The sequence below is a fragment of the Bos mutus genome, chromosome 10 (assembly GCF_027580195.1).
Source record: "Bos mutus isolate GX-2022 chromosome 10, NWIPB_WYAK_1.1, whole genome shotgun sequence".
NCBI classification, from domain to species: Eukaryota; Metazoa; Chordata; class Mammalia; order Artiodactyla; family Bovidae; genus Bos; species Bos mutus.
In genome coordinates, this window is record NC_091626.1 from 85,551,031 (window position 1) to 85,574,636 (window position 23,606).

Genomic DNA, 23,606 nt, shown 5'->3' on the forward strand with positions numbered 1-23,606 from the left:
AAAGACATATTGTGACATATGACTTTCCAGTGTTTAAGAGGGTGCTTGGTTTAGGATTTCCTGTGCTTCCTGTCATCTTAACTCACTGCTTATCCTGAGGTTGGAAGTGCTCGGGACCTGTGTCTCACCAGCGCAAGCACAGCCCTGCCCTGGCTTCCTAGGAAGGGTGCTGCCAGGGCCGTCTCTTCCCCACCCCCCATGCCACTTGGACTTCAGGTTTACAAGACACTTGTCTTTCCTTTAATATCTTGTCCTGGCCAGGCTTTTTCAATCCTTTGGTGCATCAAAAACCTAAGTTGGTTTTCTTTACGTATTTATGTTGGGTGTGTAATACTTGAAGGAAGAAAAGTATAATTCTGAAATTTTAAAACTTACATTTTTGAGGAAAACCACCACTGAAAATGCTCGTATGCCATGTCAAACTTCAGCTAAATATCATGGAGTTTCTTAATACAAGACCAGTAATTTCCTTTCTGGATGAAAAATGTACACACTCAAATGCTTGACATTATTATGCCCATATACATTAACTTTCTTCACATACAAAATTCCTTATTTAATCAATTGCCCATTTCTAATGGAAAATAAACTTGAAGATAAGCATTTTAGTCCTAATTGACTTTTTTATGTTTGAAGCAACAGTGCAAATCAGCACAAATGTTTTGTTACAAAATGGGCGGTGTTCATTGCATCTGCTGCTGTGGGCGGGAGTCCCTCAGAAGAAAAGGAGGAGCCCTCATAGTCAACAAGAGTCTGAAATGCAGTACTTGGATGCAATCTCAAAAACGACAGAATGACCTCTGTTGATTCCAAGGCAAATCATTCAGTATCACGGTAATCCAACTCCATGCCCCAACTATTAATACTGAACAATCTGAAGTTGAACGGTTCTATGAAGACCCACAAGACCTTTTAGAGCTAACACCCATGAAAGATGTCCTTTTCATCGAGGGGACTGGAATGCAGAAGTAGGAAGTCAAGAGACACCTGGAGTAACACGCAAGTTTGGCCTTGGAGTGCAGAATGAAGCGGGACAAAGGCTAACAGAGTTTTACCAAGAGAACGCACTGGTCATAGCAAAACTCTCTTCCAACAAAAGAGATGACTCCATATATGGACGTCATCACATGGTCAATACTGAAATGAGTTTGATTATATCCTTTGCAGCCGAAGATGGAGAAACTGTATACAGTCAGCAAAAAAAAAAAATGACCAGGAGCTGACTGTGGCTCAGACCATGAGTTCCTTATTGCCAAATTCAGACTTAAACGGAATAAAGTAGGGAAAACCACTAGACCATTCAAGTATGACCTAAATCAAATCCCTTATGATTATACAGGGGAAGTGACAAATGGATTCCAGGGATTAGATCTGATAGACAGAGTGCCTGCAGGACTGTGGATGGAGATCCGTGACGTTGTACTGGAGGCGATGATGAAAACAACCCCCAAGACAAAGCAAGGCACAAAGGAGGCCCCACAGACAGCCGAGAAAAGAGGAGGCAGAGAAGACAGAGGCGGGGAAAGAGACACCCATCGCATGCAGAGTGCTGAAGAGCAGCAGGGAGAGGTGAGCCTTCCTCAGTGAGCAGTGCAAAGAAATAGAGGGAAACAACAGAATGGGAAAGACTAGGGATCTCTTCAAGAAAATCAGAGATCCCAAGGGGACATTGCATGCAAAGATGAGCTCGATAAAGGACAGAAATGGTATGGACCTAACAGAAGCACAGGATATTAAGAAGAGGTGGCAAGATACACAGAAGAACTATACAAAAAAGATCTTCATGACCCAGATAACCACGACCTAGAGCCAGACATCCTGGAATGTGAAGTCAAGTGGGCCTTAGGAAGCATCACTACAAGCAAAGCTAGTGGAGGTGATGGAATTCCAGTTGAGCTCTTTCAAATCCTAAAAGATGATGCTGCAAAAGTGCTGCACTCAATCTGCCAGCAAATTTGGAAAACTCAGCAGTGGCCACAGGGCTGGAAAAGGTCAATTTTCATTCCAATCCCAAAGAAGGGCAATGCCAAAGAATGTTCAAACTACCTCATAATTGCACTTATCTCACACGCTAGCAAAGTAATACTCAAAATTCTCCAAGCCAGGCTTCAACAGTATGTGAACCAAGAACTTCCAGATGTTCAAGCTGGATTTAGATCTCAGAGGAACCAGAGGTCAAATTGCCAACATCTGTTGGATCAAAGAAAAAGCAAGAGAATTCCAGAAAAACATCTACTTCTGCTTCATTGACTATGCTGTAGCCTTTATGTGGATCACAGAAAACTGTGGGAAATCCTTAAAGAGATGGGAAATACCAGACCACCTTACTTGCCTCCTAAGAAATCTGTATGGAGGTCAAGAAGCAACAGTTAGAACCAGACATGGAACAATGGATTGGTTCCAAATTGGGAAAGGAGTACATCAAGGCTGTATATTGTCACCTTCTTGTTTAACTTATATGCAGAGTACATTGTGTGAAATGCCGGACTGGATGAAGCACAAGCTGAAATCAAGGTTGCTGGAAGAAATATCAATAACCTCAGATATGCAGATGACACCAGCCTTAGGGCAGAAAGTGAAGCGGAACTAAAGAGCCTCTTGATGAAAGTGAAAGAGGAGAGTGAATAAGCTGGCTTGAAACTCAACATTCAAAAAACCAAGATCATGGCATGCGCTCCCATTGCTTCATGCCAAATAGATGGGGAAACAATGGAAACAGTGACAGACTTTATTGGGCTTCAAAATCTCTGCAGATGATGACTGCAGCCATGAAATTCAAAGATTTTTGCTCCTTGGAAAAAAAGCTATGACCAACCTAGATAGTATATTAAAAGCAGAGACATTGCCAAATAAGATCCGTCCAGTCAAAGCTATGGTTTTTCCAGCAGTCATGTATGGATGTGAGAGTTGGACTATAAAGAAATCTGAACGCTGAAGAATTGATGCTTTTGAACTGTGGTGTTGGAGAAGGCTGTTGAGAGTCCTTTGGACTGCAAGAAGATCCAACCAGTCCATCTTAAAGGAAATCAGTCCTGAATATTCACTGGAAGGACTGATGCTGAAGCTGAAGCTCCAATACTTTGGCCACCTGATACGAAGAGCTGACTCATTGGAAAAGACCCTGATGCTGGGAAAGATTGAGGGCAGGAGGAGAAGGGGACGACAGAGGATGAGATGGTTGGATGGCATCACTGACTCGATGGACATGAGTTTGAGCAAGCTCTGGGAGTTGGTGATGGACAGGGAGGCCTGGCATGCTGCAGTCCATAGGGTCACAAAGAGTCAGACACGACTGAACAACTGAACTGGACTGACTCAGTTTAAGCCTTTTTGAATATGCTCTAATCTTCCCTGGTGGCTCAGTCAGTATAGAATCCACCTACAATGCAGGAGACCCAGGTTTTGATCCCTGGGTCGGGAAGATCCCTTGGAAAAGGAAATGGCAACCCACTCCAGTGTTCTTGCCTGGAAAACCCCTTGGACAGAGAAGCCTGGAAGGCTACAGTTCAAGGGGTCACAGGAGTTGGAAACCACCTAACCACTAAACCACCGCTACGCTAGGGGCTATGCGAAGAGCAGGGCAAGTAAAATGCTAGTGTTTACATTGCAGTTGCAGATAAGGCATAAACTAAAGATGCTCCTGTATGAAAAGTATCATCATTGTTTTCTAAATGTGAGATTAAGCATAAATACGAGGAATTTGAAATAGTATTAAATTGTTGCAGGGAAATTAAACATACAAACTAGTATTCTCAGAAAGATTAAAGAAAGTCTGTTTTTTGGTATAATTCAAATCTTATTTTCTGATTGGTTCTTTCCATATTGTTTTCAGTGCAGGATCTTATACAAGTAGCTCTAAAAAGGAAGTTAAATGGAGACAGAATAGCATATAATGCAGGATTTGATTTCTCTTGTTTTTGTGTAAACGAATTATATCAAGACCGAAATTCTTGAGATGACCTAAAGCGTTCTTAAACTTTTGGTACCTTAACAGATTTATCTTATTTTTGGATTCATTGCAGAAATGCATTGACTTTTATATTTTAAGAAATCATGGGAAATGTTAATTTTCATATACAACTGCAAGACTACTATTTTGCTACAGATAAGTTTCACCTTCCATGACAAAATATTTTATCAAACCTATCAAAACTATTATGAAAGTTATTTTCACTTCCTGTTCTTTTTTTCACTCTGGGTTACTAGTGACTTTGAAGTTACTCCTTGGGGAACTAGAGGGAAGCGATTCAAAGGGGTGAAATAAACCAGGATCACAGCATTGTTAATTCAAAGGGAACTCAGAGAGTGTGAATGTTCTCAGTTTACACATGAAAAAGTTGATATTGGTGGGGGTTAGAAGTCTTGACCAAGGTTATTCCAGGTAATAGGCAACAGACATGGAAAAGGAAGTGGCCCTAACAGCCTTGAGTTCAGGTTTTCTGACACCTGACCCCACTGTTCCTCCTGCCATCCGTGCTCCTTGTATCAAAAGGGTGACCGCAGCTCACGCTTACGTAGAGAATTGCTGTTTGACTCTGCCTGAACCTTTGATGAGTTTATCTCCCCTTCCCCACTCCTTTTCAGAATAACTTGACGTTTACAGGTACCATCAGTGGAGATGTCTGTGTGTGGAAAGACCACATATTGTGTAGAATCGTGGCCAGAGCTCACAACGGGCCTGTGTTTGCCATGTACACCACCCTTCGAGACGGGCTGATCGTCACCGGGGGAAAGGAGAGACGGTGAGTCCCCTTTCTTCTCGCAGCCTCACCGCACACCCTGCGTCAGGATGCTGCGGTTCGCAGTTACGTCAGGGTCACGGGGATTAGCCTCTCTGACCTTCCTCCTCAAGTGCTTCTCCTTTATTGCCTTTTATACAAGTGCCTTCGTGATGATTCTTATTTCTGGCCTTAAATCGCTCCCAGTTTTTTTGACACTGTAGGTAGATCTAAGCTCCAGCAACTGGGGTGATCATTTTTCAGAAATATTCATGGGTAGCTATCCTGCAGGTTAGGAATTAATTTTCTTCATGTCTCTCTGCCTGTGTAAATATTTGCTGAGTAGAATTCTGCTGGTGACCTTTGCGGGGATCCTTGCCGTTGGGTTTGGGATGCATCTTGACTGCTTTCTGTTTTGTTCAGACTGGATACTAAGGGATAAGATGCACACTGCTGGCTAGAAAGGACGAGGGGTTGCCAGAAATACACTTTGCCTTGTTTGCTTGTGCTCAAGGCAGACTTGTCAGATAAAGTCAAGGCAGGACCTCAAAATGTGAGTCTGAAGAAAGGCCTTTTGCTCAGTGACTTAAATCTCCCAGTGGAAACAAGATAACTTACCATTGATTTTCTACTGATACCTTCATATCCTCGTTAAAGTGGAATGTATATGGGACCAGGAGATAAGTGCGTTCCTACACAGCATTGAAAGAGCCCACAAACGCGCAGCGTCTGCCTGTCACACAGAGGAGGACCGTGTGACAGTGCTGTGGGAGCACGGTTTTGTCCTAAGACAGTTCGTCTTAGAAGAAAATAAAGGAATATATTTTCCACCTGTTCCAAAAGAAAAACCGTAAATAGGCTGTATTTAATCTTGTGCATATATTACTGTGACACTGGTGTTTCCATACCTTAACTAACCTTACACACTCCTACTCACTAGTAACCTATTAAACTGTAGCATATCTAATAATAATAGGCGGAAAGAAATGTGCCCTTTTGGCCCTGAAAATATATTCTGTAGCATAGCAGTGCTAATCCTGTTATCTAACCTTACATTTCCATTTTCCTCCTACCATTGAGTCATTTTGGGGACTTCCCTGGAGATCCAGTGGTTAGGACTTGATGCTTTCACTTCTGTGGCCTGGGTTCAATCCCTAATGGGCGAACTAAGATCCCGCAAGCCACGTGGCATGGCCAGAAAAAAAGAATCATTTCGCGCATTTCCTTGGTAAAAAGTATTATGAGAGTAAAAGGTACAAATGGCGAGGACAGACTAAGCAGGCTTATGCTGACATCGGAAACATTAATTTCCATAGAATTTGCTTGAACTGAATGCTTGAGACCCAGTGTGTTTTAAAATTGCCATAGAAAGTTAGAGTAATGTAAAGACTGGAGTGTCTTTTAGCGTTCTGCTTGTAGTCTGTTTATAATGAAAAGTATCTGTAAGCGCCAACAGTAAGTGCGTCTTCTGGTCTGGGCGGTTCTTTTCTCAGGTCAAAGGAGGGAGGAGCCGTCAAGCTGTGGGACCAGGAGCTGAGGCGGTGCCGCGCCTTCCGGCTGGAGACGGACCAGGCCAGCGACTGCGTGCGCTCCGTGTGCAGAGGCAAGGTGCGCCCCGCGCCTCTCGCCCCGCAGCTCGCGGGACAGCGCTGCAAAGATGCGCCGTCCAGCTTCCCTGCCTCTTCTCTGCTACTCGGTTTGCAGAAAGACAAGCTGCTGCTCCCCTAAGCTCTGTATCTATATAGCGCCTCGTTTTCTTGAATCCACTCTGGTAGACGGTTGAATTTCTTTGCCAGTTGACTCGTTTTGATTAAGGCAGCTGTCTCCATTTGATGAAAAACCACACATTGCTCTAAAACCCTTTGACTACACATGCACTCACAGTGTGTTTATGAAATGCATATATGTGTTATCCTTAGTCTATTAAATATTAGGTATGCTTACTTTCATTTACAGTTACTTTTAACTAAAATTCAGTACTTTCTTCCCATATCCCAATGCACTTACTCCTCCTGGAGATTTTTAGTCTGCGATACACAGTCAACGTCAAAACTTGGAGGACTGGAGAAGCGAGGCCTGCGGCGGTCAGCGTGGCCTAGCGCCTGGCCGAGTGCCCCTGGGGTGCGCGTCTGGCCATAGAAAGCTTTGCGTGAGCTGGTGCCTGGCTTGCTGCTAGATCAGTCCAGGCGACGACTTCTCTGAGAGCAGGTGGTTTTGGCTTGGATGCAGATCCAGTGTGTGGGTGCTGAGTTCAGGAGTGCTTCCCACACAGCACCAAGGAATTCTCCAGCGTCCATAATTCAACTATATCCTGAAAGTATCTACCAGAGAAAGCCTCAGGTTCCACAGGAGGTTGGAGGCTCAGTCCTGCCAGACTGGCCCGCCCCACAGCCCTTCAGATGCCAAGCTGTTACTGCCTGTACCTCTGGTCAGCTGTCGTTTGGAGGTTCCCACAGTTCTTCTTGGACTTAAGACACCAGTCAGTCACCTGTGCCCTGACCCACGGGCTATAAATGAGAGAGTTGTACGGCCCCTCCTCGGGTTCAGTTAACTTGCTTGAGCGGCTCACTGAACTCAGAGATGTGTTCCTTACTGGGTCGCCAGTTTACTGTAAAGGGTGTAGCTCGGGCACAGCCAGACGTGGAGCTGCCCGGCGTGACGTACATGGAGCGGTGTGGAGCTTCAGACCCGCAGCCTGCATCTCCCCTTGTTCACCAGCCCGAAAGCGCTCCAAACCCTGGCCTTTGTGGAGGCTTCTTATGCAGTCTTGACTGATTAACTCTTTCACTATCGGTCAACATCAGCCCCTCTCCCATCGCCGAGGTGTGGGAAAGAGAGAGTGAAAGTGCCAGGCCGTCTCTAAGCACACGGGTCTGCCGTCAACCACCCCCTTAACGTGAGGTCCAGGTGTCACCTGATTAGCATAAAAGATACCTATCTTGTTCATCACCCGGGGAATTCTAAGGGTTGTAGAAGCTTCCCCAGTGGCTCAGCTGATAAAGAATCCACCTGCAGTGCAGGAGACCTGGGTTTGATTCCTGGTTCAGGAAGGTCTCCTGGAGGAGGGCACAGCAACCCACTCCTGTCTTCTTGCCTGGAGAATCCCATGGACAGAGGAGCCTGGCGGGCTGTAGTCCACGGGGTCGCAGAGTCAGACTTTCACTTTCAGGAGCTTTATGCCAGTAACTGGGAACAAGACCAGACATACTGAGTGTCTGCAAGTTGAGGTTTTTCGATTTTAAGGTAATGCAAGTGATACACATTGAGTGGAAAGCATGCTTCGGATGTGTGGTTTTGCTCTCCCCAGCCAGTGACCTCTGGTCCAGTCTTCTCGTGACGCAGGGCAGCACAGCCACGGCTCCCAGTCAGCACGCAGTCCCGGGATCAGCAGTTCCCCTACAGCGACTGTCTGTGCCAAGGCAGTCACACTGTTCTTCACTTTGAGGACAGGACTCTGAGCAATGCGAGGCGTCCGGCATGTTGCTACAGAATGGGCTTAGCTAAGCGTCCTGCGTGTGTGAGGCAGGCCGGGCTGTCGCGCTTGGTAGGTTAGGTGTGTGAAGTGCACTTCTGACATTTTCACCTTGCGACGGGCTTATCAGAGGCAGCCCCGCTGCAGCTTGAGGAGGGTGTGTGCATTTCCTGCTGCAGGTTGCAGCATCGCAGAGGTCGGCAGGCCATCCTGGGGTTGCTGAGAGCAGCCGCTGTGGTGGTCCAGTAACTGTTTTGGCCCCACTTGTGTTTCAGGGCAAGATACTGGTAGGGACAAGGAGCGCTGAAATCATTGAAGTTGGAGAGAAGAATGCGGCATGCAGTGTGCTGGTGAGCGGGCACGTGGACGGCCCTGTGTGGGGACTCGCCACCCACCCCTCCAGGGACTTCTTCCTGTCCGCTGCGGAAGACGGGACAGTGAGGCTCTGGGACATTGCCGACAGAGTGCGTGCAGCTTTTCAAAGATGTTATGGTTTCTAAGCAGCAGAGTCCTAAATTGCACTTAGCAAGTTCACAACTGTGTGGAGAATTTGGGGGAGACTGTTTACTTTGTAAGCTCTCTACTTAATGTCATTCTCTCTGACCCCCCTGGTTCTGATGCAGAAGATGCTGAACAAAGTGAATCTGGGACACGCCGCTCGTACCGTATGCTACAGTCCGGAAGGGGACATGGTGGCCATTGGGATGAAAAACGGAGAATTTATCATTTTACTTGTGAGCTCCCTAAAGATATGGGGAAAGAAGAGAGACAGACGGTGTGCGATCCATGACATCAGGTCAGTCAGCCAGCGGAATGGGGTGTCTAGGGTGTTCTCTAACTGGTCCAGCTTGAACTTGGAGAAAAGGTCCTTAGTGCCTGTAGCATCTCACCCCCCAGAAACTGGGCGCTGAGACCTGGCTGCTCATGTGCGTGCCTGCTTCTCTGTTCTGAGTCACGGGTCTGCTGGGCCACAGCGCCTTGTGGCAGCAAGTCCTCGGGGATGCTCGATGAACACGTGTCCAGCAAGCTCATCTCCCCAAGCCTTACCTTTCACCTGCCCTTTGAAAGCCTGCAAAGTTCGGGAATTCCCTGGCAGCCCAGTGGTCAAGATTGGGCACTTTCACTGCCACGGCCTGTGTTCAGTCCCTGGTCGGGGAATTAGGGTACCTCAAGCAGCATGGCACAGAGAAAAAAACCTGGAAAATGAAAACCCCTAACATCTCTTAACAAAGCCTAGAAAATTAAAACTTTAAACCACAAACACCTTTTACTTCTCTTAATCTCTACTGAATATATAGTTCATTCCTTTAATCCATTATCACTGAACATCTGTGCTCCAGAATCTGCATTAAAATTTTTCTGGAGCCTTTTTCAGTGCTTAAGCTTTTGTTACCGGTGGTTACTGTTTACTGAACCCGGGACTTCCCAGGTGGCGCTAGTGGTAAGTGCCCGAAGTGTAGACCTGGGCTCGGTCCTGGGTTGGGAAGATCCCCTGGAGGAGGGCATGGCCACCCACTCCAGTCTTCTTGCCTGGAGAATCCCATGGACAGAGGGGCCTGGTGGGCTACAGTCCACGGGGTCGCAGAGTCGGACACGACTGAAGTGACCTTAGCATGCGTGCACACTGTTTACTGAGCACTTGTGTGATCAACACAGAACACTGGACCCAGGTCTGTCAGAACTTGCACTCTTTTTACCAGTAAGACCGTTTTTACAGTTGACACCTTCCTCAGGATGTCAGTATATAAAACAGTAATTATGGCTTCTCTAAGCCCTCCAGTGTTCCGAAGGTATGTCAGCAAGACCATGGAGCACTTTCAAAACACCAAACCATATGGCTTCACGTGATCACTAGGCAAATAGTACTTTCTGTATTTATGTGGCAGATAGTATTTTATTTAAAAATAACTTCTTCCAAGCTCCAAGTTGCATCCCTTCATCTAATAGCCTGACATGAGTTAAGCTGGTCTGTGTCCCTTGCTGTTAAGATACAATCTTCGCAGATAAAAGAATCCTATCTTACTGAATTATGTAACTTAGTAATATATGTAAATTGTTAGTGGTTTTTTAAAAGCTGAGATATTTTTAAAGATGAAATCAGATGAAAAATCAGGAACCACTTAACACTGACGTAAAATATAAACCTGTTCATATAAAACAAATATGGTATCAGTCTATAAAATCTGTTTTGCCTATCAGGTAAATCTGAGGCCGAATCACACACTCTCGTCTTGAATACTTACTAAGGACTAAGCAGGAAGCCACTGGTCTAAGCTGGTTTTAGTTAATGCGGCTTCAAGGGGCCCGAGCTGTGGCGCCCGGGCTGAGCTGCCCCGAGGCATGTGGGATTCCAGTGTCCAGACCAGGGATCTGAGCTGCGTCCCCTGCACTGGGAGGTGGATTCTCAGCCCCTGGGCTACCAGGGAGGTCCCGTAAATGTTTACACTGCTGTATTCCATGTGGTCTAATGCATCTTTGCATGTCATCTCTTGTTGTATGTTCAGATTTAGTCCAGATTCCCGGTTTCTAGCAGTGGGTTCCAGTGAGAATTCAGTGGATTTTTATGACCTAACACTGGGCCCCACCCTTAACAGAATCAGCTATTGCAAAGACATCCCAAGCTTCGTCATTCAGATGGACTTCTCTGCAGACGGCAGACACCTCCAGGTACAGCACGCACACTGCACTTCTGAGTAGTTCCGCTTTTCCATGGTTAGTGCTTCTGAGACTCCTGCTCCCAGCTCAGCTCTTGCCTTTCATTCACTACCACTGCGCAGTTTCTGCATAATTCCTTACCAGTCTGTTCTTCTGAGTCCTTTTGCTCAGATTTTTACAGTCATCTTTTAGTCTTAATTACATTAGAAGTGTAAATCAAGTAGCATTTTGCCAGTATACTATGAACTATTTCTGGATTTTTACTTCTCACATGATGGGATTCTTGTTCCATTTTAATATTATGAAAGGTCTCCACTGGTTGCTATAAACGGCATGTCTATGAAGTGCCTTCAGGAAAACACCTTATGGATCAGGCTGCCATTGACAGAATCACTTGGGCTACATGGACTAGGTAAATATTTCGTGTCTTCAGAAGGGAAGAACTAACTGAAAGTCAGGAAAGCTAGAAAATCCTATTTCTGAACAGCTAGAGCCATTCGCTGAGGGAAAGTAACTGAGTTTTAAGTTTTTGTTACCATCTTGAATTCTTCCTAAGAAAATGATATACTCAGGGTGGGACCCCTCTTGATCAAGTATATTTCTATGTCAGTTCATTTAATTAAAGGAAATCAAAGTTGTGACTTTAAAGATACCATGATATTTCCTTAAGTAGGTTTAATAACAAACAGAAACATGTATTGTTAGGCAATAGTATTATTTCTCTTTCTATAGGAATGTTATTGATAGCAGCTGTTAGAAATGAAACCTTATGAATGGGTTCAAAGTTGCTGGCTGTGGAAGTTAACCATCAGTAATCATCAGTGAAAATGAAAGATGCCATCAAATTCCTATAGCATAAACACTTAATTTTTAAAATAGTTCTGTCAGCTATTGTAAAGTATTAATTGAATTTTTGAAAGACTGTTTAGTCTATAAACCCTTAAAACTAAAATTTCAAAAAGAAAAGGTGTATGTGTGGGGGACTCACATCCCAGGAGAAATTCAGGCTTCCAGGTAATGCCTTTTCATAATTTATTCTTATATCTACATAATGTAATTAGGTAGAGATTAATTACCATGAAACTTTTTCAGTATGGTAAACCTGTGTTTGCTATGGTGGGTTTTTTTTTATTCCTTCTCTGTAGTATTCTAGGAGATGAAGTTATGGGAATCTGGTCCAGACACGCTGAGAAAGCAGATGTCAGCTGTGCCTGTGTCTCTCGTTCAGGAATCAGCCTGGTAACGGGAGATGACTTTGGCATGGTTAAGTTATTTGACTTCCCATGTCCTGAAAAATTTGTAAGTTTATCTTGGGTTTAGTATTTTATGTAACTTTACCCCCAATTTACTTTTAATCATTAGTACATTTTCCCACATACTATGTGCTAAAATATATTGTCCTCTCATGATTTGAAAATATTTTGAAATTTGTGATTCTAAACTTTGTTCCAAGCTTCCTAAATCCATTAATCTGAAATAAAAGCGGTTAGAAATCATCTCCCCTTCCCTCAAGTCACGCCGTCTCTCAGACAACCCTAACAAAGCTGCACTCAGCCTTTTACCAGAGCTTTAATCCACCTGTTACCAAACTGCAAGTGCTTTTCAATGCAGACCCATCACTCTGAAAAAACATTTAATCAATAGCTGCGGTCCAAACTGCTTCCTCTCCAGTCTTTGTGATGGAGATGGTGGTTCCTGATAGAAAGAACTTTGACTTCTGTGTCTATCACACACGCTGAGCCTTGGTCTTTATTGTTTTTTAGGCAAAACACAAAAGGTTCCTGGGGCACTCACCCCACGTGGCGAACATCCGATTCACCAGCGGTGATCGACACGTTGTTAGTGCTGGCGGTGATGACTGCAGGTTGGTGACATTCTCAGCCCAAGATACGCCAGCTTACTAGTTAAGAGATTTAATGTCACTTCTTCTGACAGGTTCATTGTATGGACTCAGCTAGTCAACATCATTAAGGTAGCAAAACCAGATGGCTCTTTGGAGTTTGTATACTGTGTAAATAGAGAATAAAAGGACTTTAAAAGGAAAGATTTTATGCATGTATGATTTGAAAGCTTAATTGAAAAACTGTTCTGAGAATCTAGAAGTATCATGAACTCACTGCTGTTTTTTCTGATTGCAGTTTATTTGTCTGGAAATGTGTACATATGCCTCACTGAAAGATATGGATGCTGAGAAGATTCTGTAAATTAACAGCCTTGAGAAAAGCAGGACTACACAAGCGGAAAAAATAATCAGAACCAAGCCCTGCGCAGTCAAGTGGTGCTAACTGAAGACTGAAACAGGGATAAATGCCCAAACTTGTCAAAATGAAGACTGATCGGTTCAAAATATTTGTAATATGCACAAGGTAACTGTCCATAATCCACACACTGCCAGGTAATCCCATGTCAAGAAAGGATTAAATGAACCGATGGTGACAGCCAGCCTCCATTCTGGGGAGTATGCAGATCTGGCAGCCCTGCTGGGGAGGTTTGGGAGACAGAGCTCCTCAAAAAAACGAACCAAAACCTTAAAAACCCAACTTGGATAATTTTCATCCTCTTTTTTAGCAAAAATTTTTTTGAATTTTTATTTTCAAGATTCAACTGTTTAGTATTTTATCCTTGGTTTACATAAGGAAATATACCATCACCCTAAAAAGGATCAGTTTCTAAAAGGCAAACATTATTTTCCCTAAGAAAACATACAGGAGGTCTACTGGAGAATATAATGCTTCCTGAGCGTTAATAAAGGACATTTTTCTCCTGCAAGTTTTAAATTCAAGAACAAATCCCAAGGCAGTAGTATACGATCACTACATTTTCATTTCTGAGCTGTCACTCTTAACATCCAGAATTCATCTCTGTAACTCAACAGTAGAACGTGATTATAGCCTCATTAATGAAAAAGTATGATAAACATCATTTCCAGTGATGTACAGTTTAAGGTTTTAGACAGTAGTACTATTTAACTGGGAGAGAATGCTGAGTATTTAAAGATGCAATCTAATAGAAACATTTAACATGGAAACTAAAGCATTAAATTCACATTTACAAAGTTACACAATTTAGTAACTATTGAAATAAAATTTTTATAGCCTTTTTTTCTATGGAAAAATTTTGTTTAATGTATGCCACCCCATAGGCGGACTTCCAGTGAGTATCAGTCCACTTATATAACTCGTCTACAATTCTTCCTTGGTGGACTGGGGCTGAACCTTAGGTCTTTACTCCTGTTCCCTTTAAATGCTGCCAAAGATCAGTACTTGCCATTCAGGAACTTCCTATTTAGCTTCTCTCTAGTTTCCTGAGGACTGGAAATTATGCAGACTGCTATTTAAAAATATATTTTTCTAAGTATGAAGAAGTTTAAGATGCGCTATTGGTCCTGTGGATTTTTATTTTCACGTGTGATTATCTTTGTGTGCAATAGAGCCTTTCGGGTTCTGGTCATCTGTCTCCTATGTGCAATACCCTGTAAATATTAAAACCAGAAAAGGCCGAGTTACATCATGGAAGCCCAACCAGTGACTGAACCTGGTCGGTTTTAGAGCTCTGAACAGCTGCGTCTGAAGGACTGACTGGGGTGTTCATTTAAGAAGCTTGAAACACTAAGATCATTCTCTTTCATTTTCGTGTCAATGGATTCTCTTAAATTAAGCCCAATTTGATGAAACACTAATATTTAAAGCTTCTATAGGAGCAGTCAATAAGTTAAAGCTAAAAATTCCCCTGAAGCACACTCCCCCCTCTATTTGAGGCGGGTGCAGCTTCAAATGTTCCTTGGGTCAAGTTTACCTGCTTTTGCCTGAAGAGAAATTTCAGTCTCATTAGAGCGCAGGCAGAAACTCCAGCCGTAATCGTGGAACCACACAGATGACCTGCTTTAAGTAAGCAGGAAGATGACCTGCTTCCCCTGCGCCGTCCTTCTCCCCGCGGGCGGCGGCCTCAATCCCTGCTGTCCGAGTCCTGACGTGGTCCCACGGAGTTCAGTCGTCAGCCCACAACCGCCGTCCTCACACCAACCATCAACTGAGGCCAGGTGAACAGCCGGGACAGGCCGCGTGCATTACACCGTTTATTTTTAACCCAAAGGGTTGTTCCCGTGTGCAGTACTGACTGAGCCCTCCCCTGGCACCGCTGGCTGCCTCTCTCTAGGGAAACGCATGCCCAGACATCCTGGTGCCACTCACGGCCACCTCTACTCCCTTCTTTTTCTGTGAACTTTTTTGATGGTGGTTCATTTTGGACCAAGTTATAGTGAACCTCTGCCTGCCCATAAAGCATAGCGGCTGAAAGATGCAACTCTTAATGTGTCTCCTTAAACAGAAAAAAATCTGATTTCAGCACATTATTTCCTCACAAAACGGTTGAACTAAATCACTTGAGCTCTTGTCTCCCGCTTACATTCTTTACAGTGAAATTATGAGAATACAAATATACTCCATTTATGAGCATTGATACTAAAAAGTCTGTTTAAATTTCTGTAAATACAATTTAAAACAAATTTCTTCTGCAGAAATAAAGCATCTCAAGTCAACACTCGAATGAACAAATACCTTAGATTCGGTGGAGTAAACTTTTTAGAATGAAGTGGAATTGCATTTCAGCCAAGGCTACCAACACGAGAGCTTTACGTATGCCCTTGTGTACTCTCTTGCTCGATCTGATGTTTCAAGTCTTATAAGCTCAGCAAATTGCAACTTAGAAGATGGTTTAATAACTGGTTAATTCTTTCTTCTTCCAACAGCAAAGAGTTGGCCACAAGGCTGCAGGTTTTAGCATCTGAAACATGGACTTTTACACCCATGTAGTTTTACTATCCCTTTCTCTCTTGGATGTATGACTAATAAGCATGTCAAACAACTTTTTTTTATATAGTTTAATTTGGTCCTTAGAATATTTTGATCTTTACTATCCTTTCTGCATTAACTCTTTTTTTCTAACCAACTTTTAGTTTTACTTTTTGAAAAGCTACATTGTCTTTAAAAATCAGTGAGCTGTTATTTAATTCTAAAGCATTCGACACTTCTTGCCTTAACAATTCTAAAACCACACACACAAAACTCTGCATTTTCACTCAGTTCCCAAAAGCCTAGTCCTGTTTTGCAGCTGACCCATCTGATCTCTGTAATTATAGACTGTCATTTCAAATACACTATTTAAATCTAATTTTTACATATAAAAAACTATCTTCAGTAATTATATTTTCTGTGGAGTTATTTGAGAATGTTATTTTTCAGAACGTGAGAATATGTATGTATAGCTGTCATCTTGTGAGTTAAAGTTTGTTCTGATAACCTTATGTATATACTTGTAAAAAATTTTTGTATAATTTTGTGATAATGTAGATCCCCAAAATACTTATTTAAAAAGCATACGTTAACAGTAAATGCAAGCATTTTAAGGAGCTGTTCCTATTTTTTGCCTTTGCCATTCCAACCACGTTCATCCTGCACACCCCCCTCACTCACCCTTTCTCAGAAGCAAGGGAGCAGGTATTTGGGAGCCGTTCACCAAAGCAGCACTCAACTCAAAAAGCCTTCACAGTCATGCTTTTCAGGCTAAAGTCACTTTAAAGAGCAGGACTGAATAACTGTTTTATGCCACCTCAGCACTTTGGGCCACTCCTGTCTTCTGGGGAGTCGGAACGTGAGAGCAGCCATCCAACTTCTGGAATAAGGACCCTCCCCTCACACAGCACTCTCCACACAGCACTGCTGGGCCTCGGCTGGATCAGCAGTAGCAACAGTGAAGGCACCACGTTGTAAATTCTGATACCTGAACACAGAGTACAAACGCGCCTCAAGTGTTTTAATAGATTTCAGCTTCTCCTTAAACTGTCTTTGCAGTCAAAACAAAACAACAAAAAAAGACCCAATGTTAAAATCACTTAATAAACTTACAAACTTGAAAAATTAGACACTTCAGATAGGCAATAAACTTCATATTATGAAAGCAATATATTCCAAGTTTCAAAGATTTGACAAATTCTGTAGAATGTCTTTCATCAGCAGGTGGAAACTCTCAAACGCCACACTCTTCTGTCAGGCAGGACTGGGTGTCAGTCACTGAATAAACAAAACCAAAAGTTTTTCAATTAGCTGCTTTAATTAACGTCAGTTAATAGAAGTTGAGTATTTTCAGACATTTGCTCTACAGATTACAATGTAAAGATAAAGTTTGTAAAAGAATAAATTATATAAGGTACATAAAAGATACTAATATATGCATTTAAATGTAAGGGTCACAGTAAAACATTTTGAAAATTTCAACGTTTAACAATGTCTAAGAAAACTGATGTGAAAGTTTGTGATCTGAAGGCCTTGAGCTCACATAGTGCGTTCAGAAGTTAAAGTCTGAGGCAAACAAGCAATTGCTGAATCAAACAAAATTTGGTTTATGTAGTAAATTATTTTGCCAAAGACCCTTAAGTGAACAGCAGACAAAAAGTGATGCTCCCCCCAAATTTGTATGCTTACAAATGTAAGAAAGTACTACATATACTAGAAAAGCATTTGAAATGACATTAGGAAAACTACTTCTAACCTTTACCTGGTCTGAGGTCGAATCCATTTCAAGGCATGCCGTGGTGGTACGGTGATGGTGGGATGGTAGAACGTACAGTCAGGTCGCGTACACTGAGTGTTAAATCTACAGTGCTGAAGACAGACAGCAGTTTCAACAACACCTGCAAAGCTAACGCAGAAACCCACAGCCCCCTGGGGTGACAGGAGCCAGCCTGGAAGGGCAACGGGGCAGCAGACACAGACTGTTCACATTTCCTTTACTACTACTGAAGCCCTCAAACAGGCACGCCCACCAAGACAAAATCCTAATCGAAGAGTAACAAGGTAAACTTCAAAAGGACGCTGAGCGTATAACAGAGTTCCTCTCACTCCTGTAATAACCACTTGCCCATCCTGCCCAGCACCCCCCATCTTCACCCTCATCTGCGTCCGACTGCAGCTGGGGAACTGAAGGCCTCTCACGTGGCCACTAGGCTGCCTTTCAAAGAGAAGGTGATTCATGCCGAGCAGCCAGACAGCTGGAGACGCGTCGACCAACTGCAGGTACCCGTGTGGACTACAGATGGCGTCACTGAGCACCGCTGCGCCTCAGCGCCTCCCATCTGGCATGAGGGTGGGGAGGGGGACACACGTTTGGGGCAAAGAAGAGCAGAACCCGACGAGCAGCATCCGGGACAGGAGGCTGCTGCGCTGGGCCGCTCAGTCGCGTCCGAGTCCCTGCGACCCCACTGACTGCAGCCCACAGGCTCTTCTGTCCGTGGGAGTCTCCGGGCAAGAATACCGCAGTAGGTTGCCATGCCCTCCTCCAGGGGGTCTTCCTGACACAGGGATGGAACCCAGGTCTCCTGCTTGGCAAGTGGGTTCTTTACCGTCTAAGCCCACGGGAGGTTAGTCTACTAACATTAAACCAGTTCAGACAACTGGGCCTAACGGGCCACACACAGGTTCAGGGACAACTAGGGAATAACTTAAAGGTCTTAAAAACCATGACGTTAACTTTTAACAAAAAAGTTAAACTGGGAAAGAAAAAAAAAGGAAGACAACATATAGTTTGCTAGTGAACAAGCTGCCACTAAATTCCTTTTTGGGAAGGTGAAAGTTCTTACTTTGGGATGATAGAAGGGACACTCCATTTTCTTACACGCTGGGAAGTAGCGGCACAGCTGACTACTGGAAGGCGGTGCTGGTGCTGTGACTGCGGACAGAGATGAGATTTGGCAAAATAATTTTCAGTGCAGTTTGTGGATGTTTTTATGGGAACTACTTTAAAAAATGGACATTTATAATATTCACTACTCAAGATCCAACACTTTAGAATGCTACAGAATGGACACACCTGTTCTGTAAAACTAGTTAACTGATTCTTACACAATGACCTCAAACTATTTCTTTTTAATTCAGTTCACAGTCACAAAACTTTCCCCTCTTCACTCAAATGCAGAAGTGCAGTCACTGACCTGGTTTTGGAGGCAGTCCTGGGGTTCTTCGGCTCATGTGAGTGAAGGGACAGTCTGGTTTAGTACATTTTGCATCGTATTTACAATTTGGATGAACAAACAGACACTTCTCAGCAAATTTACAATTGGGAAAGGCTCTATAAAACAAAATAAAACGTATTATTCACATTTAATCTCCCAAATACATGGTTTTTTTGTAGAGATGGTCCATTGTGCTCTTAATTCCATTACTACTTGTTTTGAGAAACACTGAAGTAACAAGAAAAAAAAAGCAAACTCCCATTTCTAAATGACGCCAGACATCAAAACAGGGCACAAATGCCTACTTCAAGGCCTGGGGGAATCACAGACTTTCATCTCAAGCCAAGTCACCATGAGAGACAGAAGTGTTTCTTGGGACAAGAAGAGACACCGTCTACTCTGTAACTGAGGTCTCTCTAACACTTTATGCAGCAGGGCGTTTGCTACCACCAGTGCGTCCTGGCAAAACTCTTGTTAGCTTTTGCCCTGCTTCATCTTAAACTCCCAAGGCCAAACCTGTCTGTTACTCCTTCAATGTACAGAATCCTCAAACCCAGAAGTTTAAGCACCTCAAGAGGCACAGAGGCGACCCCTGCCGCCTCGCGCTCAGACGACACCAGTGTGCGCTGTCCTGGAGGGCTCACAAGTGCCTCCGCTGCACGCAGTTACAAAGCCCACGCCTGGTCACAGGAGCGCCAGGAGGCTCTCCCGAGGAAGGGACCTGAAAGCCAGGCGCGAGCTGCTGCGACTCACTTGCAAGGCGACACGGGGTGATGGTAAGCGCACTCGTCCCCGTTCTTGCAGGCAGGCCAGTACTTGCAGCGCTCCAGCAGCTTCTCCGGCTTCTGCGCCACGCTCAGCTCGCTCATCTCAGCTACAGAGGGGAACGAACCAAAAGTCTTTCACTTATTATAACCAACTCAGGACGTGACCCCTTTAGTAAACTTCCCTCAACACCCAGTCTTAGAGCCTTACGTTCTATGTCTACAGTAACACAAAACAAATGAGTCCAAATAATACAACTAGAATCTTAGAAAGATTACTAGGATGTAGACTAGTGTTCTCAACGGGAAGAGGAAAGCGGACAGGGACGCTCAACAAGAGTCAGTTCTCCCCGAAGAACTCCAATTCTCAGAATTATTTCAGCTGAATGAAGATTAAAAGAGAAAAGAGTGTCAACTAGGGAACCAATAAAATGAAATGGGAACTGGAAACACGAGGAGATAAAAGCGTGCACGAATTCTCATGTTCAGGTCAGGACAGTCAGTGTCTACAAACAAGTGTCCCCACTCGCCGAGGCATGCGCAGTTTTCTAGGTACAGGTGATAAATTCACATCAATGGACAAAGGAAGGCAAAGATTCTGCCCAAAGCGTCACAAATGTCCTAGGACCTAGAGGGGCCCAGAGGATCACTTAACAGATCAGCGTGAGGCTGTCCAGATGTGAGGTGACGATGGAAGAAAGCCTCACGGAGGAAACCTGCTCAGAAGAGCGGTGGGGAGAGCACACGTGTGACCCCGAGGTGCTGCTCAGCACCACCCCTCCCGGGCGCGTCAAACGACACCCTCAACGACGCCGATGTCAGCAAACGGTACTCGTGCCACCAGACTGTGCCCGACTCAGGAAGCAAACACCTTTTCATCTGGGATCTAAACTCTACTCTGTTTTTGGGCTGAGCTGTGCGGCATGTAGGATCTCCACTCCCCGATCAGGGAGGGAACCCAGGCCCCTGCAGTGGGAGCTGGGAGTCCTAACGACTGGACGGTCAGTGAAGTCCCCTATGCCATCTAATTTTTAAATGACAGCAACTAACTGAAACTTAAAACATAGAATAAACCAAGTAACACCTGAAGACCATAATGAGATGCCAGCTACTGATCCGACACCCTAGGAAAAAAACCCAAGGGTCTTACTAACAAATTTCTCATTCATGTTTATGAGAGCAAACAGCACTTCAACCACACCACCGAGTCCTCCTGCAGCTCAAACCTGGCTCTGTCGCTGACCGGCTGAGCTAGACACCCTGGGCGTGTGCTCCAACATCTCCGAACTCCTGTTTCCTCATCTAAACCAAGAGAAACTGTCTTCCTTAGAGCTTTGTGATTCCATGGAAACAAGAATGTAGCACAGGCAATCGATCAAAGGCAGTTCCACAGCCAGTTTAAGGAGTACTTCCTGCTCCAGCGCGCCCACCTCCATCTTCAAGAACGAGAACACGGCACAGAGCCTGGCCCTGAAGCCTACCACGAGCACCCCCAGACTGCCAAGACTGCGCCCACGTGCCTTTAAACTCAGTGAAGGTCATTATCTAGCTCCAGGATAGAAAAGTATCCTTAGTCTCAAATTACGATAGTCTGGAAGGAAGGGTTTTCTCCAATTATTAATTTTTTTTTTTGATGTGTAATTCCTGCAGAGAAAATGTGTTTCACCTTCCCCTCCTAAAGAACATGCTTTAAACTCTGGCATATACATGAGAACCCAGACATTAAGAGAATACCCAAGAGCAGGGTGTTCTGGAAACGGAGTAAAGTAGCTCCTGACAGCTCTCAGGAGCAACACTAAGAAGTTAGACACTGGACAAGGACAGTATCTTTCTGACAAAAAAATGTCATACATACACAAAGTTCAGAAGATGGCGGAGGAAGAGGACGGGGAGACCACTTTCTCCCCCACAGATTCGTCAAAATAACATTTAAATGCTGAGCAAATCCATAAAACAACTTCTGAATGCCGGCAGAGGACAGTAGGCACCCAGAAAGGCAGCCCAGTGTCTTCGAAAGGAGATGTTTTATCAACGGTGCTGTGCAGATGGAGAAGTCTTGAAACTACTGTAAAAATAAGACTTAAAACCAGAAGCAGGAGGCTTAAGTCCAAATCCTGAGAACACCAGAGAACTCCTGACTCCAGGGAACATGAATCAACAGGAGCTCATCAAACGCCTCCACACCTACACTGAAACCAAGCACCACCCAAGGGCCAACAAGTTCCAGAGCAAGACATACCACACAAATTTCTCCAGCAACACAGGAACACAGCCCTGAGCTTCAATATACAGGCTGCCCAAAGGGACTCCAAACCCACTGACATCTCATAACTCATTACTGGACACTTCATTGCACTCCAGAGGGAAGAAATCCAGCTCCACCCACCAGAACACCCACACAAGCTTCCCTAACCAGGAAACCTTGACAAGCCACCCGTACAACCCCACCCACAGTGAGGAAACTCCACAAAGTTCACAACTCTGGTTTTCTCTAACGTTTACTTCATAAGCTATGAACACTCTTCCTGTTTAAGTTTTAAGAGGCAAATTCACTTTTTATCGCAAAGTATAAAATCTGGGCTGCCGTGAAAGGCCAGCCAGGGTGGCTTAAAACAGCCGCTGCGATTGGTGGCATCCTTGAAACACTGGACAGGAAAGCAACTACCGAGTGTCAAACCCCCACCCGGGCAGGCAGAGCAGGCCGGACGAGAGCCTCCTGATGGGGCCTTCTCGGCCTCCCTGCGTCCTCCGCCACAGAGCTCTGCCTTTGAGCAGCAGCGAGAAACTGAGAGGCCCGGGTCAAAGCCGTGAAGGCAGCGCCCCATCACAGGCGTCTCTGTGACAGCCACAGCACCGCGCAGCCTGAGGGACAGCTTCCGCTACCCAGAGGGTCACTGCTGTGGCGCATACACCAATAAAGCTGCACACGCATGTCTACGTTTAAACCAAATTAGACCTGAAACTGCGTTTCTCGCGTGGCTCAGGGGTAAAGAATCCACGTGCCAGTGCAGGAGACGCCAGTTCCATCCCTGGGTCGGGAAGATCCCCTGGAGGAGGGCATGGCAACCCACTCCAGTATTCTTGCCTAGAGAATCCCATGGACAGAGGAGCCTGGGGGGCTACAGTCCGTGGGGTCACAAAGAGTCAGATGCAACTTGGCAACTAAACAAGACCCTAAGGTACCAAAAATTAAACTACCAAACTGAAATCCAAAGTACTAAAACACTGGAATCTTCTCATATTTTAAACAAAATATATGGGGTCAAGAAATCTGAACTGCCTGACTACTGCAGTTATCACCTCTGTTATTAACACGTACAATTTTTCTTCCTTTGAAAGAAAAGTCAAGATTTTATAACTCACTCCACCAATCAGAACTGATTCACAGCAGTCCACTTTGTTCAAGATAGCAGCAATATGTCCTTTGCTCACTGACGATCTCCCCCTAAAGGCTATTTTTAGTGACTAAAAAAGGTATTTAATACATTTTCGTATCTCTAACAAGAAGAGGATTACTGTGGGAAAATTTCAGAACCCATTATTGCTTTTTCTTTAAGGCTCTTCATATTTAATATTCAGTAATTGTCTCTCTGGTTTACCAATGAAGGTGTTCCTAAAATCTTTATAAGCTGTGAGGAATATGACTGGTATTCACTATCAAGAATGAAAATGCTCAAGGCACTGCACTGGCCACTGATTCCAGTGAGAGAAGCACTGCTAAGAAGTGTCCATCTGCCTAAAATCATGTCACCATTTGAACTGAGTTCATCTCTACTACAATGTTTCTATATTAATTTAAACAAGGTTTTTTCCTAAACCTCCAAGAAGTACTTTGAAGTATCAGATAAGAAACTCCTTTCAAGGGAATTTCACTGAAGTAGAAATAACATCAAAATCCAAATAGAGTTTTCTGTCCAGTTAATTACTAATTACAAGAGTAACCAACTGCTGCTGGTTCAAGAGGAACATAACAAATACAGTTTCTAAATGGG

At 44.2% G+C, this 23,606-nt stretch overlaps 2 protein-coding genes across 15 annotated transcripts in view; one reads left to right on the forward strand and one right to left on the reverse strand.

Moving 5' to 3' along the window:
* EML5 (EMAP like 5) overlaps positions 1-14,375 on the forward strand; it is a 158,190-nt gene extending 143,815 nt beyond the window's left edge. For 3 of the 6 annotated variants that reach the window (XM_070378383.1, XM_070378384.1, XM_070378387.1), the window contains 9 exons: positions 4,585-4,742; positions 6,212-6,326; positions 8,466-8,654; positions 8,814-8,986; positions 10,695-10,857; positions 11,154-11,257; positions 11,991-12,144; positions 12,609-12,709; positions 12,984-14,375. In XM_070378383.1, coding sequence (XP_070234484.1) covers positions 4,585-4,742; positions 6,212-6,326; positions 8,466-8,654; positions 8,814-8,986; positions 10,695-10,857; positions 11,154-11,257; positions 11,991-12,144; positions 12,609-12,709; positions 12,984-13,020 — 1,194 coding nt within the window. In that variant the 3' untranslated portion in view covers positions 13,021-14,375. Of the gene's footprint in view, positions 1-4,584; positions 4,743-6,211; positions 6,327-8,465; positions 8,655-8,813; positions 8,987-10,694; positions 10,858-11,153; positions 11,258-11,990; positions 12,145-12,608; positions 12,710-12,983 lie in introns of those variants that run through there. The other 3 variants (XM_070378385.1, XM_070378386.1, XM_070378388.1) reach the window with 3 other exon arrangements.
* Positions 14,376-16,628: 2,253 nt separating this feature from the next.
* The window catches only part of ZC3H14 (zinc finger CCCH-type containing 14), a 42,394-nt gene continuing 35,416 nt past the window's right edge, over positions 16,629-23,606 (reverse strand). For all 9 annotated transcript variants that reach the window (XM_070378394.1, XM_070378393.1, XM_070378401.1 and 6 more), the window contains 5 exons: positions 19,604-19,724; positions 18,830-18,966; positions 18,479-18,567; positions 17,398-17,504; positions 16,629-16,913 (listed from right to left, as the gene is read on the reverse strand). In XM_070378394.1, the coding sequence (XP_070234495.1) occupies positions 16,907-16,913; positions 17,398-17,504; positions 18,479-18,567; positions 18,830-18,966; positions 19,604-19,724 (461 nt within the window). In that variant the 3' untranslated portion in view covers positions 16,629-16,906. The remainder of the gene's footprint in view (positions 16,914-17,397; positions 17,505-18,478; positions 18,568-18,829; positions 18,967-19,603; positions 19,725-23,606) is intronic.